General features: G+C 29.4%; 1 protein-coding gene across 4 annotated transcripts; it reads left to right on the forward strand.

Annotated features, from left to right (window-relative positions):
- On the forward strand, positions 1-26831 carry LOC111026610 (putative phospholipase B-like lamina ancestor). 4 transcript variants are annotated; one of them, XM_022304719.1, is made up of 10 exons: positions 10233-10490; positions 22613-22835; positions 22908-23044; positions 23108-23257; positions 23346-23592; positions 23656-23756; positions 24136-24291; positions 24377-24620; positions 24699-24944; positions 25743-26831. In XM_022304719.1, the coding sequence occupies exons 3-10, from the start codon at positions 22935-22937 to the stop codon at positions 26286-26288; spliced, it is 1800 nt and encodes a 599-aa protein (XP_022160411.1). In that variant the 5' UTR covers positions 10233-10490; positions 22613-22835; positions 22908-22934; the 3' UTR covers positions 26289-26831. The 4 variants fall into 4 exon arrangements, with proteins under 4 accessions (XP_022160409.1, XP_022160411.1, XP_022160410.1 ...); XM_022304718.1 differs by having other exon boundaries at positions 22927-23044; XM_022304717.1 differs by lacking the exon at positions 10233-10490 and adding an exon at positions 1-421 and having other exon boundaries at positions 22613-23044.
- Positions 26832-27193: the final 362 nt, after the last annotated feature.

Raw genomic sequence — 27193 nt, forward strand, 5'->3', positions numbered from 1 at the left:
CCTCAGTCGTCCGAACAACAGCTCAGCAGCACCGACTCCTTCGACCGGCTGCCCACCCGGTTGCCCGCGTACGGACTTCACGCACACGCCCGCTGTGCCGCGCGTCGTCGTCGTCTTCCGTCCGCATATTCTTCGTATCTATTTTTATGTTTCCATTACTCTCTTACCCGGCTTCGATTTACAACACAACGCATGATGTATGATTATTTCAGTATGTTTATATTCAATGTATAATTTCTGTTACTGTCATATACTTATCGCAGGTGCCACCACACACCCACACATACACAACCCCTTCAAATAGGTATTTTCTTATTCCTTTCTGTTTCATTTCCTTTCTCTCGTCACCCGAATACGTTTTGAATGAAGAACGCACGTCAAGATAGTGTATCTCATTACCAGAGATTGCTCGAAGTCACAGGTAAATGTCACAAATAAAAATACCTATACGGCTATACAAATATACAATTTTATAGTACATGTTAAACGTCACAAATACAAATATATAAATGTATACAATTTTATAATAAGTTCTCATGGCCGGGTTGCATAAAAAATGTATGTATTAATTTAATGGACGAATCATGTGGCCTTTAAATAATGTTTGAGGGACCATTAAGCATTAGCTCACAATCTAATATTGATTTATTAAATGTTTAGTGATTGTTCATGTTACCCGGCAGTAATATAGGAATCGTATATAGTGCGATAATCGTACCACAGCACCGGTACACCTATTATGTAGGTACACGTAGTGTGCCCGCTGTGTGCGGTCATATTTCAGTTATAGTACCTACCTACCTCTGTATATCACTATAAAGATCGTTCGACGATTTAAAACGTTGAAGAAACGGTGAAGAGCTAGGACAACTGCGACGAGGTTCTAAAATCTCGCACGTGTATCGCATAGTATACAATGTCTTAATATTATAATAAGTGTGTAGGTAATGTGTACCGTGTACGCGATAACAGCTGGTCGAGAAATTAGGTTTTTAGAGCGCGCGCACACATACACACACATACACACACACACACACACACATTATGATACTCGAGTATTTGCACTCGAATAGTCGAATCTCCGCTGTCCTCGGTGCGGCTAGTGTTAAAAAAAAATTTGCCAAAACGCGTATCACACACGTGGCCGTCACGGTTGGTCGGACGTGGACGGTTGACCGATTTTGGGCTGCAAAAAAGTTATATTATAATTCCTGCACAAGGTTCACTCAGTGGGTACGGACGTGTATTATATATTTCCATTTTATTATTTCAATACCTACCTGTATAATATATTATATACATAGTCATATAGGAACCTTAAATTGCATTGTACTGGTAGTAATATAAATACTAAATACGCCACCAACGTTCAGGTAGACGATGTGTAATTCAACCTCAGAAATATGATTTGAGATTCGTTCAACAATTGTATTTGTATATAATATATAAAAGTACACATATATATATATATACATTTGGTTTAATTTAGACTGACAACGGGGGTTCAAATTCGTATAAGAATAATATTCATCGTGATTGATATCAATTGAAGGAAGATTTACATATGTATGAGGATTTAAATACCTAAATTCTAACTAGAAAGTTATACAACATTATTTTCTAACGAATTTTTATGTAAATTAAATGTATACAGAAAGAAGATTGCGAAAATGTTTTCTATTTATCAACAAATAACTATACCTATCCACTATTATGGAATCGATAACATCATCGTAGCCCGTAGAGATAAAAATGCCAACTCCATTATAAGGTATCTGCACGTAAACGAACAATAATATATTATATGGAAAATTAAAATAATAATTAATAATAAATAACATTATGATTTATAATACACATTTATAATAATAACGATTATATGAGTTATTTCTTCCACGTTAGTTTGATATTATTATTATATAATCTATAATAAATATGAAACATTTAGGTATCTATACATCAGAAAAAGGTACATAAATACATATATAAATGCAATATAAATACATAATTTTACATAAATACCATTACTTCAAATATCGCATAATATATTACAAATGATTTAATTGATCACATGTATTCAATATTGTCTACTTATTAAAAAACCAAATTATAAATAATTTAATAAATCTTGGTTTGACTATATTAAAATATAGCAGTTATAATATTACACATCTCTATAACTGTAAAAAAATTAATAATTATCTATAAGATATTTTTTTTTTTTAATTTCACATATAATACACAAAAAAACGTATTAAACTTATTTGAAACAACTAGATTATTATTTATAAAAAACTAATCAGTAATTTATGTACTTAATATACTACTGAATTCAATTTAACTTATTAATTAGAAATAAAATAACTATTTTTAAATCTCAAAGTCAAGAATCAAACGTAATTAAAAAAATAACGGACATCCGTAATGTATATCCGTAATAATGGTGTTGTCATCATAAGTGCCGAAACAAAGATAAATGCCTCATGTTGTTCAGATGACAGTATTGTATTGCCGAAAATATTGCTGTACTTGTGTTATTTAAATTTTTTTATAAATACGATTTTAATACATACATTATTTTTATTATTTGTGAACAAAAAATTTTCAAGCATGTTCAAACTAAATCTATATTATAGTCTATTGTATCTAACAAATTATATTATACCAATAAAATTAACTACATATTAGATAATTATATATTTCGATCCACTATAAAATAACTTGACCATACTAGAACTTTGGTATCAATGAATTTTAACTTGAATTAGTACAAATCATGTGAACTATTAGAATAATAGATAATGAAAATATTAAAGGCAGTATTCATTGTCAGCTGTATTTTATAAACAATAAATATCACAAAAAAATACTAATAAGTCTTTAATAAGTGAAACGTACAATAGTATAAGTATATTATATGACTTGGAACAAAAATTGTATTATATTTTTCCAAGTAGATTTCAATATTTTCTAATCCTTTCTCTTGATTCGTTCTGCAGAAATTCTTTAGTTCCTCAGCTTCTATAATTGTATAATATTTTTACTTTCAACCTTGAAAACACAATTTTAATTGTAGCATAACATCATATTGTATCTTTTCAACTATATACTTGCATTTTATTATTATGTATTTAATCTATAATTCATATTAACTTAACTTTACCAAAAGGAATCTCTATGTACTTGACACTTTCATTTGACAATTTCTTTTCTAGAATATAAAAAGCATTGTGTAATTTGTTAATCTATATTTTTCAACATGATGTATGTAATAATAATGTTTACAATGGAGATAAAATTTGGTAATCCGATGAAATTACAGGAATTAATTTTGGCACGAGGTATACAGATTTGACAAAAATATTTCTTCTACATTTGAACTACCGTTATAATTATATACTGTTTCAATGTAATTTATAGACGAGGTCGCATATATAGATATTAGAATAAGTGAACAAAATGTGGTTAAATGGCCGACCAGTGACCACATTAAGTCAATATTGTTTTATATAATAAATTCAAATAGTTAGAAATAAGGTATGCAAATTTTCCTTTACAATAATTACTTATTATAACAGTGAAACAGTCACACGCGTGTTATTAACATGTATTGTAATCAGTCTCTATTTAAACTTTATTTCGTCCTTCGTACGTGTCGTTAAACAAACTTAAATAACAATTTTAGTATGAAATGATTGTATTAAATAAATTAACTACTATTGTATTACAATATAATATAAATTATGATATATATTCAATGAAATACAAACAAAACGTCATAGTCGTTATATAAATTACGAACTACATTTTCATACAATTCTTACATGCAACTGTACTAACCGATGACCATACGCTTAAAAGCGTGTATCCGGTACCTACACTATGTAACATTTTGTACCTAGCATGCAGATATGTGTTAATTATAGATTGAGGTATAACAAACAAAAATATACATTATTTTAACTATCTATCAAGAATTTGTCTTTTCCTCTAGAAGCAATCTAAAAGTGCATATTATTATAGAAAGAACTCATAACGTTTTATTATAATATTTTTATGTTTAGCACAGTTGAAATCAATATAGGCATGACCTAATATTATTCGCACGCGAGTACATACAATTGCACTCATATGACAAATTCAGCATTTTTCGAATAGGGTGGTCTCGTTGTCAGCCGTGGCCCTGTGGAGTAGCAAGATCGAGCAAAAACTTAGTACGACCACCCACTTTCAAGATTTAATCAAAATAACCCGATAGGCGATAAGTAGTATTATCTTCCTATTATAGTTAATTTATTATTTTTTTAGTTTTATGTTGGAACAGAAAACAGTATATCAATGTATTAATCACATGAAGTTTGTCTCAATACGTATAATACATTTAAGGAAACACGTTCAATACTCTATATAGGTAGTACTACACACACACTACACACACAGTACACACATTATATATAATATATACAAAATCCAACTTTTCTTAGACGATCGTGAAACACAAATATTTGTTATTTTTATTCCTTATACAAAATATAATGCGATATCATACTAAGGTTTAGACTTTAGAGTTTATATATGGCGATTATTGTATCAAAAGTCTATACCTACTACACATAGTATATGATTAGTTTTAATACTTTTGTACGCACATTAGTCACATACTTCATGGTACATACGTATACCTAGAAACATAATGTTGTATACTACATATAATATATATAATATATTCATTATTTATATTTTTAATTACACTCGAAATATTTGGCCGATGTCCTAAGATTTTATTGGATTATATATAAAACGATATCTTCATAATGAAAAGTGTGGACAAAAAATTGAAAAATTATAACTTAATAATATACAAAATATAATACAAATATTAAATGTAATATGCATTTTTCCATTTAATTTGATGTACCTAACTATACATAATTGTTTTTTTAAATTATAATATAATTACTTATTGTATTTAAAGTTTTGAAAAGCAGAGTAACAAACAAACCATATAAATATGCAATTCGCGTGGAGTACCCTTAACCATGTTCACCAATTTTATCTATAAAACTATATATGCTTTTATAAATGAAAATAATTGCCAATTTTTTTTAGATGATATTTAATCAGATTATGAAATTAAAAATATAGGTCATATAAAAATATTAGTCATCCATTGTTTAAAAGAGTAATAAAAACATTTGTTTTATAGAACACCTGAACACGAGAAAGAATCGACCGAGATAATGGGTGGGTGTCTTATGATAAAAAAATTATCCTGACATAGAATATAAACATATGACTGTGACTCCAGTCCATTCTTTAAAGATAGTAGATATATTTGTGTTATAATATTATAAGAGAACACCTAACCCACATGTCTTGCCTTTATCGTACAATCATAGCAACAAATATAGCACTAGCAACATAGCTAATTTGCATTCAGCAAAACCAATTTTATGTTATTAGTTTTAGTAAAAGAGTGAATTGATATATTATGAAACTTAAAAGTATGAATATTACTTAGGACATATTATAAGCTTTAATTGATATTTTCATTTTAAAGAGATTAAAGTATCATAGTTATAAAATGTTCATAACTCACTTTAATATGAAAATGACAATAACGACTTGTGTAGTGCCCTAATTAATATTCTTAACTTTAAGTTTGATCGTAGGTTAACTCACTCTAAAATTAAATCTAACGACACAAAATTGGTTCTTCTGATGCTGAGCATTGATTTGCTATGTGTAGTTCAGAGACAGAGATAATATGATTCGGTGTCCTTTTTATAAGTTATATATACCCACTCATATTATGTAAACGAAGATGTAGGTATCTACGGCCAAATATAATGTTATGAAATTGAAATAAAAAAAGAAAATAACGACAAACATATTATTATAAATTAAAAGTATATAGCTGTAAAATGTATATTAAATAACGGAACACATAATTTTTAGTACGAGGATAATATTATACTACACAGATATATTTATACGCAGAGGTATTTTCATAGGTAGGTATCCATATTTTTTTCCTAAATCCGAATATTGAATATTATTACTTATTATTCATTTCTATGTAGGTATATATCCTTTTAAGAACGACTGACGAGTCTACTCTACCCGCGCAACCAATAATTTTATCCAATTCCCATGTACGTATATCATTGAAATATCACCACGGTATCAGCAATCTGGAGGAAATCTATTTAAACGAATAAAAACGTCACAGCGCAAACATGCGTCAAAAAATATTGTTGTGTTATTATTTCATGAACGTAATATGACATTTTGTGGACAATTAAATGACAAAAAACACTATCTTTATGTAAATATATAATGTCTGTGTTCTGCAGTAGGTCCTACCTATAATCATATTAATGTGACATTATAAACGTTATCCATTGAATAGGTGCTGGATTTACACATATGCTATATACAATATACATAATTATATAATAATATATATACATTTTACATATAAACACCATTACACCCATTGCACACACATATAATATACTGTAAGCGTGGTACATTATAAGTTTACTGCGCGTCGACCTTCAAATACTAATTTTATGTTATAGCCTATAGGCTGCAGGTACCTATATTAAAGTACTATATATTCTTTATGTACAGTGGCCATATAGTAGGTACCTATCTAAGTATCAAATATATATAATATATAGGTACCTACACAATAGCTCTACGTTTTTCGATCAAAATTTATAGGTATATCTATTATAGCCTTGCATCACTCGGAAACAATACCTATGTATATACAAACAAAATAACCCCACATCTAAAATGAAATTTATCAACTCATCACTCGTGTATATAGGCTATATACATCTATGACTCTAAGAGAGATGGTTCTGCGTTGAATCTGGTAGAAATAATTTATATATTATACCTATAGTGTTTCTTGGTAGGATATTTTGTTTTGCTTTTATTATGAGAAATATAATATATTACATACTGCCGAGAGCCAGTCGACAATATTATATAAAATGTTGAATGTTTAACTGTCGATGACTCGGAAAATTCATGAAAATACGTTCAACCTTGATATAAATGATTGATTTTTGGCAATCTTCTGATAATTGTGTGCGACCGAACCAGTCATTCAAACTTCAGATATTAATTAAGTCTCTAAAAATGTGATGAGTAATCGATCAAATTATTAAGAAATAATACCAATATTCGATTGTTTTTAGATAATTTATGTTCGTGAGTTATTTGTTTTCTTTCTCGGAAATCAACAATGCTTTAAGTTTAAACTGTATTTTGAATATTACATTGACACAATGCTGTCGATATTGTTTATTCAAATATGATATTATGGTATAGTGTGATATGATGTTTCTTTTCATTTCGTAAAATACCTGAACTATTATTTGTATTATTTCGCTTTCTAATTACGAACACACCTCTCTGACGTTAATCTTTCGTGCATTTGAACTTAAACAAACTTAAATTATCATTTTATGATGCGCCATGCTGCCGCTGATTATAGACATATGGTGTATAAAATGGTGTAGAGATATGTTCTGTGTACATACATTTTCGCATACAGTAGTATAGCAGCATTAAAATAAATATAATATATAGCATAATCATTCAATGTATGATTATGTCTACAGCCTGATAAACTGTCGATAAATTGGTGTTAGACTTCACACGCTTAGTCTATTTTTGGACACACTTTATCGTATTTAATGTGCAATATAATATAAGCTATATAATATTCATAAAAATATTATAATACATATAGGTATTATAATTGTACACTCATAACTATAATAACTATTATAGTTGTGTGTATAAATCATAATACGACTGTTATATTTTAGAAACTGCAATTAAATGTGTACAGTCTATAAGCAAGTTGGTAAGCAATAACTAATAAGTTTATTAGTTGTCAATTGTCCATCATTTTATTTATTGGAAAATGCTTTCCCTAAAACGCGTTCTCCACGTGCATTTGCGACTTATTTCAGAAGATTCAATGCACAAACGACTATTTGCAGCGCTATTGATTTTATATCGTCCCATAAAATACTAATGCATAATATATAGTGTATAAACAATACGACAGAACATCAAGTAAAAAAATTAAGTAAATAAAGTTTATTTTTTAAGCAAATTTATATTATTCTTCAGACTGTCTGTGTGCGCCTCTGTCAATAGAAATCGCGGTCTGTTCATAAATCATTATAAACAAATAACACCAATTTTACCCACTATTATTATATGTTAGATTTTACAGCTTTTGTATATACGAGTAATATTGCACGATATATGTATAACATACGGCTTACAAAATTACGGTGGCTTAAAGCCTCGAGAAAAAAGAGTCTCGTGTCCCTGATCTATAACCTCGAGAAACCTTGTAGTTTTAACGTTTGCTGGGTTTGGAATCGCATCGTCAAGTACTGCTTTTTTGAGACAGTAACAAATAAAAATGGACATTCACGAGCACAATACAGTGATTTTAAATAAAAAAGTCTCAAAATAACGTATTGTTTTTATACCTACTTTACCTATGATACAGGGTAATTTAGTAGGATCTTAGGTTTCAAACACACGCGCACACACACATTTTAAATTGAAAGGTATACTAATTACTATCAGTTTCATTGTATTATTACAATAATTTTCATTAATGTCTTATAAAACAAACAAAAAAAACAAAAAAAAATACATGTTATTTTTATAATTTTACATTTTTACATTTGTTTACATAATATCTAAAATCGTCCCAAAAACAATACAAACATTTAATAATATTATGCATTTATAATTTATATACCAGCCAACTACATACATTATAGCGATAAAATTCCAAACATTTTCAACACTGTTGCATTTCAAAATGTATAATATGCCTATTAATATTCTCAATTAAAATTAACAAGTGATTAAAGATTCTTAACTTAATCTAATTTCAACACATTCTTATTGTACCTCAACAGGCCAACATCAAACAATTCTCAAGTCCCTGTTATTTTTAAACATTTCACTGAATAAAATATACTAAATAATGTCTTGACCTTAAACTTAAACTTATACACACGACTAAAATAACTGCATTTAAACTTGATGACCTATATATATATAATATATATGGTTGTATTATGTTATGTTTTATACAATCTTCTTTTTATGTAACCTAATCATGATGTAGTATCACGTAAGCTAAATGGACAAAAGTAATTTTATCTCTCAAAATATTTAAATCTAAAGATATCTTTTTACACTCAAATTCTGTAGAAAATATGATATCATTGTTCAATTATAATCAGGTAGAAAGTGCACGAGAAACTCGGTTAACTTATTTACTCATCGTATACCGGATATATTATGTACTTGGTAACTGTATAGCAGTAACGCCGCATAACTATCAATAATTATTAATAATATTAAATTAATCATTTTGTTATCGATGCTGTTTTTTTAATAATAAATGAATAAGTTTCCCAATAAATTTAATTACTCATTCCGATATGGTGTCATATGCGTGTTCTCGAGTGTGCACTGCACACTTAACATCGACTTCAAGTCTTCAACTATAGATTTTATTATACTCGCTGTATGTACCTATATACACCAGATAATGACTTAGTCGTAAACGGCGTATACAGACAATGTAGTTCGATTAGTTGAAATCAATTAACAATCTTTATGTCAAGTGTACGACTATCCGCATAAGTATTTAGACTTGAATTGAACGTATCAAATTCTTATAAAATCGTCGTACAAAACAAACTCCCGAACAGAAAAGGTAAGCTCCACGTGGTATAAACCAAATTTGGTTATATATTATAGACGGATCAGTGTATCACGCGTATATATACTTCGAACATACACCACACCGTATATACCTACTCGAGAGTGTCGTATAATACACCTACACCTTATACATAAAATATGTACCTACAAATAGATAACGGTCACCGCTTTTTACGCGCGATATTATAATACCTACACACATATACATAATATACCCATAAAGTGTATACTTACACTGTTCCCATCGCATGCAAATATTAAATCTGCAGTTCAAATAATAATAATTAAATAACTCATCATACGCACACACATACGCACACACACACTCACATTATGTACACATACGTGCATAATCGTCGTATTACTATCAGGCTATCAGCGTCGAAGTTTATTCATCGCGGTCGGCCAATATATAAAAGTCCAATGCCGAACCAATTCTCAGTCAGTACTGCGCCGGTTAACGCGAAAACACGACGACCGCACAACCGACAGCCCGCCCGCCCACCACACACGTGCTAAATATTTTATTATTTCGGTGTTTTTTTTATTTTTATTCTCACGTCCTAGTCGCGGGCACCGCTCGTGATTTGCGAAATCTCAGAAACGTACATGCATGGTTTACTCCAAACCGAATTCGCACCAAAAACCATCCTATAGAGTTATGTTCAGAACCCTCTACTTTTTATTCTGTCGAGACTCCGGTAAGCCATTTATATAATTAACATCGATAACAATAGCTACCTATGTTATACTATAAAAACGAGTACATAGTACATATTGCATAACCGACTTACGTATAGTATTGTATTCTCCTCTATACTTGCCTTCAGTTTAAACTTTAAAACTTGCCAAACTAATCATTAAAATAACTAATGGAAATTATAATGTAAGTAAACTTTTAAACATTTCGATGAATCAAACTTGTAAAGATCTTTACAATCTTTTTCTGTAAAAAATACCAATTTGTATTATGAATATAGGTAAACCAAAAATTACTATAATAAGAATATTGTGGTTTTCTAGTTGCAGTAATAATTTTGCAAAATCGTATCTTGAATATAATTACAAGACAAAAGTTATTGACAAGACCCCGTTCCCAAACTGTCTTGAATTTCCTACTGTATCGCTTAAGATATATTATATTTATTTATATATAAATTATAACAGTTGACCCATACCGTAGTGCCACCAAATTTATAAACATTCACGGCTTTTTGTTTCATTTTCGACACAGATAAAACATATCAAGTTTATTTTTATGACGTACATGGTTGTTAAAAATATTCGGTGAAATATTCTATGAGACAAATTTAAGGAAGTTATTTTATTTCAGTTTAATTACATAAACGATTGTAAAGTTTGGTACAACTAACAAACTTTTTTTTATATAATTAGTAGGTATAAATCATGCATTATACACCTACATACTACATACAACAACAATTTTCAGTAGTAGGTACGTGAAATGGATTTAAAAGGATAATTAATACGATTTTGAACACTTAAACTTACGTAGGTGTATGCAAAAAAACTGTTCCTAATACGTGTAGCTCAAACATTCAAAATTTAAATTGTTCTTTATATATAATATGTTGGGAAGTAGATCAACGTATGCATAATATGTTCTACTTAACCACGAATACAAATATAGGTATATTATACATAGGTTATAGATATAAATATTTATCCTGTCACCACATGGATCCGTAGAGATAGGCAAAATCGATCAAATACATTTTCACAAGAAAATTTCCAGTCTATATTATTTACCATAGATTATACACAAAAACAAAATACAAAAGTGTATAGTTATGATAAAATATAATATTATTACTTTATTATATTGCGTTTGGATGTAGTATACCTATACCTCGGCGATACATAGAATTATAGGTACGGCCGTTGTGCCCGTTGTGATGTATTTTTTATAATATCATTATAAGCCGTAAGACGTGTCGCGTTAAGTACAATTTAATCAGAACGGTGGTCTTAAAAAAACCACAACACAATAACATCACCTTTTTCAGTCTTTATGAGCGATTTGAAACAAAACCATTATATGCATATTATAACATTGTTGTTGTTCTTTTTGACACGCGCTTTCTTGTTTCCAGCTGAGTGTAATATCTATAGATACCTACTTTTTTCAAATGTTTGTATGTTGATAAATAAATACAGTTTATTAATGGTATCTAACGTTTCAATAACGTGACGGTATTATATTGTATTTCTGGCAAAAAATCTTATTTATATTGTAGGAATGCCTCAATGTCTCATAATAATAGGTATTACGTATTACAACAATAAGGAGCATGTAATGTTTTCCGTCGAGAATGGGTTAAAATTAGGCTATATCTGTTTAATAAATTCTATTCTCATTTTGTGACGTTTTGAAGCCTAACATAAGTCCAGACGTCATTACAACCTAAAATCTCATTTTTTGGAGGCAGAACGTATAGTCTTGTCTTGAAAAAATAAAATCTCAAATCACATACAAAAATATTAGACAGGTATTTATTACCTATAATCACTAATACAGAATTAAAAATGTCGATAAAAGTCAAATTAATGAGAAAAAAAAACAGAAACTTTTAACTTTTGGATTTATAAAATCATAATAAACAGTTTAAATAAGCCGGTATTAAAAAAATTGAGTTTTGATTTTTTTCTCTTCTATAGTCCATGCTTTTTTAGTATTACTCATCAAATAATATAGAAAGCGTGTTACAATTTAGTGTGTATAGGTTATAACTTATTAGTTATGAGTTATGACTAATGATATTATGGGTAATAATCGTAAGCCTAAACGGATATGCATATAAATACGTAATATTATAATCACAGTAAATGCTCTCATCTCTAAGAACTAAATAATAATAATAAACCAGATTCTTTGAAGTGTAACTATCTCTATGAGAATAATTCAAATAATGTGCATGTGGAGGGGAACAGTATATTAATTATAATTATTCCGTTTAATTTTCGGGTCATTTGAATTTAAAATCGGTATCTCTTTTAAATGAAACAATTAATTTTACTGAGACTAAAAATTTTTAAAATACGTTTGGGACGTTGTTAGTACACACATATTAGTGATATTATACATAAGTCTTATATCAAGATAATGATTAAATAATTAATAAACGAGACACATACTTATTATAATTATTTAAAATGTAACACTGTTAGAATTTAGAATACAAAATTCTGACAATAAATAACAAAATATTCGTGTTAAGTTACAGTTTAACAGTTATACCTATGTACATTATTCCAAAATATTTTGTGATGTAATATGAGTGTTTTAATATTTTAAACGTTTCAAACAAACCGTGAAATACCGAGATGACCAATAATATACAGGGTGATTATTTTAGTTGTAGACTTTAGGAGTTTAGATATGAAGAGTAAAGTGGCAAATAGTAAAATACGCAACAAATTCATAAATATTATTATATAATATATTGTCTGTGAATCTGTGGTATAATAAATAATTTATGTCTATTGAACAGCCACTATTACTAAACAATAAAATCTAAATATTGCCTCGTGTGATTTTTTTACAACTGCAGCAATAGCAATGCTTACAACTGACGAATTACTTAATGTACTATTATATACTATATACATAATACATAATGTTTATTATATAAGTTTGGAAGTACATAATATGTTTAAATTCGTGTATACACAGCTAGCTATCAACTAATAGGCAATAAACACGATGTCTGTATTTCCGTTGCAAGTGTAAAAAACTAGAGTCACGAGTGTAATTATTAGATTATTGATAATAATATAATATAGTATACTATTGTATGTCGTATATAATTATATTAAGCAAGTCAAATTTTATATTTGTTTATTTTTTCATATAAAGTTAATTTTTTTTTTTATTTAATCATTTACTATTTGGGGTTATGTAATATAGTATACCTATTACAATAATACCACATCGACATATATATATATGTATGGTTTAACAGAAACTATAATTTAACGTAATTAGTTGCGTTTATGGTTTTCAAAAAGTGTGGCAACAGGAACTGTCATAAAAAAAAACATAAAATGCATCGTACTTAACAAAAACCCGGAAAGTCATAATGTGTGAATGCAAATGCACTCGTTGATAATTAGGGAAAAGAGAACATTCAATTATGTATACATGGTACTTTATTACTAATTCTTTTAACAGTAAATATTACTAAATACTATATACATTTAAATAAATAGGTTATACTACTTATAAGTTATAACTGCCCAATTAACTATTTATTCGAAATTCAATTTATATCGATAAAAATTCCCAGAAACATACACTACTTAGGAATATGACATTTTAAAAATATATGTTTTCATTCAAAAAAGTAATTAAAACTTTAAAAAAATCAAATATTATAGCTTTTCTAAAATATTGTCTAATGAATTCAAATTATGTAAAAAAATATTTTCTAGGTATACTTTTCAAGACAGAAAATGTTAACTGTTAGAATAATCAACCATCTTCGTGTATTATACTTCATTTTTAGCATAATTTATGTACTGTTCCTAAAGCCATTATATCTGTACAATAATAAGAATAGATGATAGATATGTGAATACTATAGTCATTATTATAATTCATTTCACTTTATAAATTTCTAGATTCTAATGAATTCTATTGTTTTGACTTTTTGAGTTTCATTATATTATGTATTACTGCTGCAGTCCGATAATCATTATTATATTATATTATATTCTTGTATCCTCATGACTAAGGAGATACTGCGTAAGAGTTTTCTCAGTACACGACGGCCAAAAAATTTTTTTAATTTTAAACGGTGGTAATTGTGATTTATATGACAAAAAACTAAAAATATAAGTAATGATAAACGCATTGACTATATTGCGTGGAACGCGCTATTTCGCTTTCTAAGAAAAATCTACTGTTGGGAAAAGTTTAAAACCTACAACTAGTTTCACAAGTTAGTTTCTCAATTATTATTGTATACGACGTCATAAATATCATAAAAATGATTGACTTAACGATGACTTTTTTTTATTAATACATAATAATATGTACTTAATATTTATTATGAGTGTTATTCAAATAAGTAATTATAGTATTTAATTATTTTATTTGAGTACGTAATTAGTCAAAACGTAACAAATAGTTAATTAAACAAATCGAATTTTTTTTATATTTATGAAGTAATCACCTATATTTGCCAACGTTAACGAACATGGCTCGTGCGTCATCATACATTTAAAATCCAACTTACTATTGTTATTATTCGAATAACCACAAAAGTTATGTACATGTATATTGTATATGTATCTATGTATTATGTACAAGGTGATATTTTTAATATAAGACACTTAGTTTCTGTTAATTTTTGTTTCCAAAAACATTTTTTTTTAAACGTCTTGATCTCTGTATTAGGTTAGAAATTAGGATAATTACATAAGTAATAAAACATGTTTTTTGATATAAAAGTGAAAAGATTCAAACTTTTTTAGAACACTTAACCCAAAAGCAACTAGGTGTAAGTCAAATTTTTATTCTGAAACAGAATGTCTTCCTTTAAATATTGATGTTTGGTTTTCAAATAGGCAGAACAAAAATTACAAAGATTATAAAGATCTAAATAATTATCCGATCGAATTTTAACTAGTTGGTAGGCACCAAGTATAAATATAAATCGATGAGGTTTCCAAAAAAAAAAAACTATTTCAGATTCAATTAGTATAGAATTAATATGTAGTGCATCATATTATAAATGTGTGTTCGTATATATTTATAGACAAAACATAGTGTATGTATTAAGTATAAAAAAAACTTAGTGTCACAGTACTATGATAATAAATATGTCATAATATTTTGTGGAAAACTACATTAAAAATATAGATTTATAAGGATCAGATTGGCTGAAAATTTACAAAACAAGTTACTTGACAAAAATATAGCCACCCTATATAATTCTATACACAGTGTAATTCTTCCAATGATTAATGATTAATGACCAATTATAAACGAACACACATACGCATACCATACATCTGCCATAACATGCGTGTATTCGTCCTGCAGGATGAATTAGATAATTATAACAGCGAGTATGACGAGTATGTGTTCTTCAGAGATCTTTTTTGTTATAACACGAGTATATATGATTATGTATGATATTTTGTTATTATTATCGTATGCATATGACATAAAATATGATATATAATGTATATATATATATGCGAAACAACATTTTTGGAAAAAAAATATTTTTACAATTTTTATTTCCATAATTTTTCAAAATGTTTACATTTCATATGATAACATATAGGTAAGATACATTCTTAATTTAATATTCAAAAGTAGAATATTTTCCGGAATAGGTATTTCAATACATTAAAATCGAATTTTGAACGAGTAATTAATTAGTAAAATAATGAAATCATAACCATCGCAATTAATAGCTCGTTCAAAATTCGATGATTTTTTTTGTACTAAAATAATAATTCAAAACATATTCTGTTTGAAATATCATATTAAAATGTAATGTTATCATAAATAATACATTATTGTTATCACTCAAAAAATTAAAAACTTAGAAAATGATACCGATTCCAAATTGTATAAAATAAACATTATTTTCAAATTTTCAAAAATTATATTTTCAAAGAATTTTAAAATTTTCGAAATAGTTATAAGTCATAACTTAGGTAAATACAATAATAATAATAGCAGTAGTCGATTTATGATATCACTATAATGTTTAGACATGTTTAGACGACATGATATGATTTGAATGTGTTTTACTATCATAACTAGGTACGCCCCTAAATAATTCAATTAACCATATACAATTAAAATTAGATAATTTCTTAATAATTAAAGTAAATATACTAACTTTACACCCACTTCAACGGTAAAACTTTTAAGGACAACGATGGCTGTACAGTAAGTTTCGCTTTTCTGCATATTATAATGTGGTGACGTAGGCGAGTAATATGACGACGATAACCCAAAGTAACAGTTGCCTAAAGCTACTTTTTTTCTAATAATTCACCAGTGATAAATTGCAATCAACACACTGTTGTCGCAGGGGTGGCCCACCCACCCACAGCTGTAGATAATAATCGAATAAGACGACGAAACCACTTCTCGACTACTTATAAACCTAAGACATACGTGCTGCTGGTAGTGAAAGAAATGTTTACCACTAGAACACTATAATATACATAGGTACCTACATTGTGAATGACACAATATTCTATATTTAGTGAAAATCGCATGCAAAAATGTTGTAACCATTGACGTTAATTTAGAGAGAGCCGCGCGTTTATGCATTTAAGAGTAATCTCTATACGTATATATTATAATATATAAGGCATTAAGGCGTATGCAGTCATGCAGAAATATATAAACGGCTCTGCCGTCGGAACTTTCAAACAGTTATTTACAGTAATTTATGGAAGAAAAAAAAATAAAAGACGAAACAATTTTAACAATTTTTAAGACTCGCCTGTATATTACGTTATAATTATTGAGTTATTTGGGTTACCGCGGCAGGAATATCCGCAAATGCACAAATTTATTCATACATTTCACGCTGTTATCTAATACCAATGTTGCGTATCATAAAATATGACTATACAACTTATAAGCCCTACACATAGAGTCCTTAACTCGGAGTACAATAAATTACAAATAATAACGAAAAAATAGCATAAAATAAACAAAAACAAAATCCAATGTTTGGCACGCAATAAAAAAAAACAATCGGTTGTCCTTGGAGCTCTCGGGTCGAACTTGCAATATATTTACGCGCGTGTCTCCCCGTTGGGCTACAATAATAATCTTAACTGGCTCAGTTGTAGCAATTTTTTTACGCATAAACACCTTATTGCAAAACTACTATAATGACTGCTATACAGTATACAACATATTTTAACATTTGACATTGAGTATTGATCGACGGAGCAGTCGTCCATCAATACTTTTGTATCAGTTTTACCTACTAAAAATATTCATCACCATTCATCAATCATTCATATTAAACTAAAAGTTTTGATTCAAGTATTTTCTAAATATTATATAAAATGATAAACGCATCTAATAATGTCGTCTATGCCTATATTAATTGCGTTTTCTAGCCTTATCTCTCACTATCTCTTTCTCCTTCTCTCTAAAAAAAAAAAATATGTACCTGGATAGCTTATCGAGGATTAATGAAAGAAAGAAAGATTCTAGGCTTTGGCACTCAATATTCATTGCTGGTTGGCCATTGAATTGAGGACTAAGATTTAATACAGAATTAACTAATCGTAACTAAAATGTAATCTATATACTTTAAACTGTATACAATCAAACCGTTATGATAGTGTTATACTAATTTTATTTTTTTCTTCTTCTGTTGGACATGAATACGGAAATAAGGAAAGAAGTAGGTACCTATGGAAGTATATTGAAACGTATTATACACACACAGAATGACGTAACCTTGTCGATTTTTATAATCTATACCTATGATATATTATGTTAGAAGACTAATGAATCAAAATCATATATTTTAGTGAAGTCAATTTCACTCAATAAAAATTGCATCATACTGGTTTATAATATAGAATAAAAAATGTATTCACTAATTTACGTTGTGTCGGCTTCAAACCTTTAATGATTATGAATTATGATATGTAATAGGGTAGTATATGCGTATGGTTACAAATAAAGTAACAATAATATTGTCTAATATTTTTATGTGAAAGTAACACAATATACATTATAATATACTATAATCATTACCTATGATATAAGTCTACAACATAGTATGTCAGTTTTTGAAATTTAAAAAAGCGGTTTTAATTTTAAAAGTGTAGATTTACAAGACGTGTTACAATAATGTAAGCAGCTAGCAGGCATATGCTTATAATATTTAAATAATACATTTGCAAAATTATATTATACTTCCAAACACGAAATATTTATAATAGTTAATACCGGTCTAAGTTCGTGTTGCAAAAAATAATTACAGCTATTTACCGAATCGATCTTGTATAAATCCGCTACAGATGTATCGTGTGCGGGTGTGATGTGGGCGTAATTTACTGTACATCTACCACATCGTTTCCATTATATGAACATGCGCAAAACGATTTTTCGGGGGACAGAGATATTATATCCGTCCAAACAATTGAATAATAGTTATTTTTTTTTTTAAACGAAAATGTTAACGGTTTTTCACGGTCTGTGCAACATAACGCATATAATTATCATATGAGTTTAAAACGGCACGTTTACATTGGCATTCCACTTGTTTAAAGAAAAAGGGTTAAAACATATTTTTGTACCTAACTACATAATGGGTATGCTATTGTTTATTTAACGAATTTCGAACAACTTACATAAACTATCACTAAACTAGACTAACCATCACTAAATTAGTTTAAATTGTACACATTATGCATTATTAAAACAATTAAATAAAAAGTTATTCAACATTACGGAATCAGTATAATAGTATAATATTATAGAAATAATTTTCTATTCTTAGTTTAACTATAAACTTATTATTAATATACCTGATATTAAGAATTAAGATAATATAATAGCACACTCAGGCCTATCCAAGACATAAATAATATGTAACTACGAATGTGCTAATGTATCTGCTACCATATAATTATATCTATGTGGATTATGGATGTGCTTTTAAGTTAGTAATATCGCCAAACAACCGAATAATATCAGGTTAGGTTAGTAAGTAATTTTTTAATATCTGTATATATTTACACTTATACAGTTATACATGAATTTTGATTAGAAAAATATATATATTTCTTACATTTCGATGACATTTATAAGTAAGTATTAGTCGTTTAGATATTAAAAAATAATATCATTCTATTATCGAATATATAGTAACCACAAAATATTATGTACTAGATACTTAAAAAATATTTTTGAGTTTTTCAAGGTACAACAATAACATTGTCCAAAATATTATCTTTAAAACAAAACAATTTCTGTAATTTTTCATTGATTATAAAAAGTTGTACCTACTCAGAACATCAAAATAATACATGTAACTATGTTAAGTATGTACAATTTTATTAAATTTTTTTTCTCCTGTGGTTCAATTTATAAAAAAAGGGTCTCCTTGTATCACAAAACGCTCATGATATGTATGATAAAAATTTGCGTTTCATGAATTATTAAATTGAAAAAATAACCTACGATGCATATTATTATATCGAATGACGAACAAATGGTTCATTGATTATAATAATTGAACGATTTCAATTAAAATGTACAAAATACGAAATCTTATCTGTTTTACGTTATAGTTCACCCTGCTCAATCATCTATATTATATAAATGTATGTTACCGATACTGTTAAAATAGGCATTAGGCACACTTAGTTTTTTAACCTTCAGGTGCTTTGTTTATACATTATAAATGTAGGCATAAATTGTAATAAGAAAGAACCTAATCTAACCAGAAGGTTCATATCAGTTAATTGTCGTAGGATTATTTTATTCACGTGACTACTATTTTTTTAATTATTTTGTTTAGGATTATGGCTTGAAGTTGTAACATTTCTAGTGAAAAATGTATCTTTAAGAATATACTTTTGTAATTATGATTAGTGGTACATAAATGAGAGGTGCATCCTGAATAAAAGTAATTTAAGATATTTTAAGGTAATTTATTAAAAATAAAATATGAGTAGTATGACAAATATATTGCTTATATTCTACTTCAAAAAATGAATTAATAATTTTTTTTATCAAAAGTACCAATTTACATTTATTTTTAAATTTTAAATTTTCTCTTCCGCAGTTCAGTTTATAAAAATAGACTTAGTACCTTTTTTTCTTTTATCATAGAATCCCAGTGAATGATTTAATTATCTACCAACATTTGTATCCAATAAAATAGATATTATTTTAACTGACGCCACGCCCACATAAGTTATAGTCTCCGTCTTATACATTGTATGTCCACAATATTCCATTTTACTTTGTTATTTTTTTAAACTAATTATTAAAATGAATTGACCTAAACTAAGTTTTTAAAAGGAGATTAGAACATTTCCGATGTGTTCGTTGATATTTTAATTATAAAGCAAGTTAGGAGCATTTTAAAACTATACATTTCCCTAAGTCTTACTTGTTATCGGTCAATTCATTGTGGACTTATAATAAATTATTCTATGTTGTACATTTGTAAGAAGGAGAAAACACAAGCGGGTGGGTACGGCGTTCTCTTAAAACTACACTATATTTATTTATCAAAGATAAAAAATAACATAGGTATATATCTAAATATCTTATTATTATACTTCAAAAAGTGAATAGATAATTTTTCCCACCTATAAAGCATATAAACTATTAAGTATTACAAACGCGGAGTTCGGACCGTATTTTAAATTATAATATTCTACATTGTGGTGTAATAAGTACATAATAAATGTGTACATCAGTGAAGAAAGACTTCACCTTAAAATTTTGAAATATAATTACTCTGATTAAGTTTTTTTTTTTTATCTATCAATTCTACTTACTGCAGAAAAGTCAAAATTTTCTGTCAATGCAGAACTCAGATACAAGACGAAGAAATTATATTTTCGAAAATACAAAAAATAATAATAATAATATACAAAACTAAAACATATCGACCTCGTTAAGGTCATAGACACCACTTGGAACAAGAAACTCATCAAGGTCCTCTAGTTTGTTACCCGTGTATTCCGTTTTAATATATGAGAACAATTTCCTGCTGTTATATATATAATATATATGTATACGGCCATATAGCCATAAAGGTGACTTATATATCTTAAATACACACAAAACCTTAACAATTTACATTGTCCTATCATTTATGATAAATATAAGATGCGTTGTATGGGTGTAATGTGTGTATATAAAATATAAATATTATAATATTATTAATTACTATCATTATTATATTTTAAAGTACTATGAGTGGTGCATCACGGTGTGTATTATATAATAATATATATTATTTAAAGTTCAAAACACAGTAATTCAACGTTAGTTGAGGAATTAAAATAGAATCCGAAACATAAAAAAACTCACAAACATTTTTTGATTCTTTTTTTTTTCTATTTTATAAAAACTCATAGGCATTAGTGATCATTAAATAAGCTTATAACTTACCGTTCTTTTATAATAAAAATATTTATACAGTAGAAATTATAACTGCAAGACTTAACTAAAGCTTCTATAACTGAAATCTTTGAATCAGTCTTGTAATATATTACAAACCATAGAGATATTAGAATCACTATTAACTTAAAACTGTAATTAAGAAAATATTAGTGGATGGAGGACAGAAACTTAATGCACCCGGTACACTAAACGGCAATTTTATATGCCAGTTATGAACTAAATACTTTAAATACCCAACCAATCCAACTATATTGACGATTCTTGTGTATTAAAATAATAAAATATAATAAGTACTTGGAAAGTTTGAAACGTACTATGTAATATGTTCTGGTATTATAAATGTGTATAGTTCAGAAATTGAAAGCTATTATATTAGTTAAAAAATAAATAAAATATAATTATTTTCTTAAAATTGCTACTGATTAAAACTAGATTCAATACTAAAAAATATAAATTTGTATTTTCCAAACCATAAACAATAATGAATATTGTCTATATTTATTTTTAGATTAGCTTAAAATGTGTTCAATCATTTTTTCAATTTCTTTGTTTGTAATACATATCTAAGTATCCAGCTATTGGAACAAACTACAAAGGGCTCAGCCCGCATATTCTCTAATACATAAATATAATGATTTTTTTTTTTATTTTAAGGAGTCATCCAAATATCTTACCAAAGGCGGCTGATTCTAGTGATCTAAGCTCACAACAGTTGCTGGCCCCGATCGTCGTTTCCTATTTCGATGGGTTGAGACGAACACTGACGAGTTTCCAGAGCCTGAAAAACTATCTATAATAGTTGGTTCAAAGGCCGAAGGAGACATATATTGGAGATTTTTTAAGAAGGAAAATTAACTTATTCTAGTCAAATCGCAAGGTTTGAACTTAAGCCAAATTTTGAAAAATAAAATTTGGCAACCAAATATAATTTGATTACCCGAAGAAATAGACTTTTCTTTCTACCATAGATACAGAAATGTTGAAAGTAGTAGGAGCATCATGGGCTCAGACGCAACTGTCGTGGTGTTTGATAATTGCAATCACTTTGCTGGGTTTGCTAGCATTTTATTTTGGAGGAACGATCAGGTAAAAATTTGATGCTTATCAACTATTTCATAATTATCTGACTATTATTGCGTGTTTGTGCAGAAATGAGTATGATGGTAAATATGCCGCGACAGCATTTTGGAGCAAAGAATTTGGAATGAGAATTGATTTCTGTGGCCAAAATAACGACCCGCTTAAAGTTAGAAAAGGAGTGGCAAGAGCTTATTATAGACCGGATTTATCTGAAAACGGGTAAGAAAAAATTGAATATTAATAAATATTAATTACTCGGTAATATATATATTGTATATATATATATATATTATATAATTAAATTTAGATGGGCAGTTTTAGAAGTGGAGACTCAGGCGGAATACCCGGACTACGTACAAGCGAAGGCTGCTGGATATTTGGAAGGAAGTTTGACGTGGAGGATGATTTATTGGCACTGGAAGAACACAGTGGAAAACGCGTGTGTCGGAAGAAAGAACTTCTGTGAACGACTAAGAAAGTATTTAGAAGAAAATGCTGAAGAAATCAAACGAACGGCGAAACGACGAGGCGAATCAGACCCGTTTTGGCACCAAGTAATTTAAAAATATTTTCAAAACGGTTTCGAAAAAAATATTTAAAACCGTATTTACGCCTAGGTTGATTTGTTTTACACGCAATTGAAAGCGTTAGAGGATGGTTGGCGATTTGGCGTAAAAAGAAGCAGACAAGACATTGACATACCAACTGTGGACTTCTTGTAAGTCTATTATTTTATTTTTAAGAATTTGAAACTGAGAGCTTTTGCCAAAAATATCAAAACTGGATTCATATTTATTATTTATACACAAGTACGATTTGACGTGCATTTCATTATATACTCCGTACATGTTACTTGAGTTTATATAATATTATTTAAATGAAATGTATATTAATTCGGCTATGATAGAATTTTTAGCTTTGCTGTTCGAAATACTTTAATTTAACATAACGATTTATTAAATCCCAATGTTATAATACAATATCAATAGTTTGACATAATAATCCCATTAATACCAAATGTGTAATATCGTATTAGCAAGATATTGATATAAAGTGTAATTAAAAACCACGTGAAAAATACAATTGACTGTTCTCAGATGGATGAACATCATGCCGGACTTAAAAAACTTCGAACAAAAATGGAACGCATCAAAAGATTTTAATCCAGATAAGCCACCGTTGTCAGCTACATTGGTAAAAATTATCAGCACTAACCCAATTGACTTTGTATTAGCTCAATCTGCATCTGGATAGTAAGTACATGTTAATACCTATTAATGCATTTCAATGATTTGATAGGTAATTGGTAAAAAATAATAAAACAATTTATGTTTCCAGTTACGGGTCAATGTTGCGCATACAGAAACGCTACAATTTTGGTTTCCATGAAACTGAAAGAGAAGATAGTGCTCTTGTTAATGGAAAGATTGTCGAGTTTACGTCATATCCTGGATCAGTTTATTCTCAAGACGACTTTTATAAGATCACCAAGAAAGGTTCTAAGACTGAGACTACTGTTGTAGGGACAGAATTACAAAATAACAACAGACAACTCTGGGAAAAGATTATGAAGACCGATCAAGTAATTAAATATTTACAGCGATTAAGAATACATGTATGCAATGTAAAGTTTTTGAATACAAAATTGTGTTCTAAATAGGTGCTGTTGGGTGCCAGAATCATGGCGGCCAATCGTTTAGCGAGTAACAGTAAGAAATGGTACGAGGTGTTTTCGAGAAACAATAGCGGCACCGGAAATAAACAGTGGCTAGTCATCAGCACAAATAGCACATCGATCGCATTTGGAGTCATCGAACAAATGCCCGGCATCGTCAGCTACGAAGAACTTTCCAAAACTCTTTTGTCCACCGGTTACTGGGTCAGCAACAGTAGTCCGTGTCTCAAGGTCAGTTGTTTGAATATCGCCCTCGCGCAATTAGTTCGTACACTATGGACTATGGTGAATGTCTTTTCTAGGTTTCGTGCTAGCGCGATCGGTCTAAAATGTTATCCCCTCGACATACACTTCCAAAGGAGATTCGGCACGAGTACATTTAGACATCAAGACGAATTTCCACTACCCACAGCCTTAAAAAAAACCCCCCCAAATATATTGCATCTGCACGATAAACATTTCGCCAAATGGTCACTATATAATGTTATGAGACACAACGTATGTAAATAATATACCTACTACCTAGGTATAATTTATAAGACTAGACTGACGTGACGGTCTGATTTTCACTTTCTAAAGATCATTTGCGCACAACAGTCGACAGACATCACTAGACAGTTGATTTTAAAATATTCCGTTTTCGTTACAAAAACATAATAATATACAGTATGACAGTAGGTGGATACTGCAATATAATAAATTATATATGCTTAAAAAAACTACTAAGTTGAAAAATGTAGACCATCGTCAAACTTCTTGCCGTCAACATTTCACCGCCTGTGTACGTTTTAGATCGAAATAATGGTTAAAAAGTTTCAAGACTTCACACGTCTACTTATTATATTATCGACTTCTGTCTACCACACACATTTTTTCGGCGTTAATAAACTTCTAAGACCCGTTGAAAAACATAAATATGAGGCCTCGCGCTCATATACTTAGAACAATATAGGTATTTGATGTATTTTTTATACGCTTGGAGCGATAAATGCTTTTTTTTTAAAAAATCATCCCTTGTGCGGTTTACAGGAAACTGTTTACATGTCGGGAGGTGAAGCGCGGGACGCTGCTGATCACCCGGTGGCGAACGTACTACGCGACGGACAGCGGAACGTCACCGACCTTGGAACGCTTGTGGACCTGATGCGGGGCACCGAGATGTCGCTGATCGGCCGAACCGACCTGCTGGGCGTCAAGACCAACGCCATGTTCCGCCGGTTCGCCAACCAGTCGTTCGTGGAACAGCTGACCGCGGCCAACCGGCTGCAGTCGGCCGACGCAACGGCACCGCTGAAAGACGACCGGACGACGATCGTCACGAACCGGCTACCGTCGTCCACCGTGTCCGACGACAAGTTGGACGCGGACAAGTTCTTCACGGGAACGGTGGACCTGAAGGTGACGTCGGCGAACATGGACGGTTACTACACCGCGTCCGGGCCCCCGTTCACCGTAGACCGCGCCGAGGTCGAACCGTTCCGGTGGTCCGAGAGCCCGATCAGGCACTTGCCGCATTACGGGCACCCGGACGTCTGGGACTACGAGGTGGAGGGCGTCGTTTGGGTTTGGAAATGATGACCGGAGATCTGGCGTGCGCATCGCAATTACAATAGTATACACCCATGTGTGCACTTTACAGTGCCCATAACGAACGGCGTATGACATTTACGGAACATCAAGCACGACCCTTGTAACTACTTAAAGATGATTTTCGCGAAGAGCGTACCGATCAGATATATCCCAGTGCCGACGACTTACAATTAGAAAAATGTATGTCTCACCTAAAAAAATATTCTACACAAACCCGAGTTCTTGTTTTGTCCTGAAAGTCCTACACTCCTACCTAACCTAATTACTATATAATATGTGATACCTACTACCTATATACCGTAGACGATAAATGATAATAATAATAATATACACCACACTATAGCGATGAATTATGGCGATTGCGAGTGAAATCAAATCGTCACACTCGTACTTGCTTTATGATATAATAGTGTTGCAGCGAACCGAATGACAACATAATATCCGCTGTTGTAGTGTTTTATCTCATCGCACGATATCTTATTCGATACTACCTAAATATTATAAACTCGTCTTTCCAAATCACTATAACTATTACCAATTTTTTTTTTTTTTTTTAGTACCTTTATAGACTATTTTTTTTATTTCCTATTTCTCAATAAACTATATATTATGTATTTTTATTTTAAATATACGAAGCAAATGTTCTTATTTTGTAACATGCAATGTGATGTAACTTTTAAATAAAGATTATTTTAAATTGAATTTTACAGTGTTTAATTTATTATATACTTTAATCGTCTAAATAGTCTGAGAAAAATAAATAATCACATCACTACATCTGCAGTAGGTTGTAGGTATACAAGTCATAACATTAAATTAAAAACCGTTATAACGACAGGTCTTCACATAATAACAACAATATGAGTTGTGAACGAAGATGATAGTAAAAT

The sequence above is a fragment of the Myzus persicae genome, unplaced genomic scaffold, assembly GCF_001856785.1.
Source record: "Myzus persicae strain clone G006 unplaced genomic scaffold, MPER_G0061.0, whole genome shotgun sequence".
Taxonomy (NCBI): domain Eukaryota; kingdom Metazoa; phylum Arthropoda; class Insecta; order Hemiptera; family Aphididae; genus Myzus; species Myzus persicae.

Bases quoted from the DNA above. Each gene is read 5' to 3' on its own strand.
- LOC111026610 (XM_022304717.1), top strand. From the start codon at position 22,935: ATGTTGAAAGTAGTAGGAGCATCATGGGCTCAGACGCAACTGTCGTGG. The intron at 23,045-23,107 runs GTAAAAATTTGA...GTGTTTGTGCAG, and splicing joins TATTTTGGAGGAACGATCAG to AAATGAGTATGATGGTAAAT. The intron at 23,593-23,655 runs GTAATTTAAAAA...ATTTACGCCTAG, and splicing joins CAGACCCGTTTTGGCACCAA to GTTGATTTGTTTTACACGCA.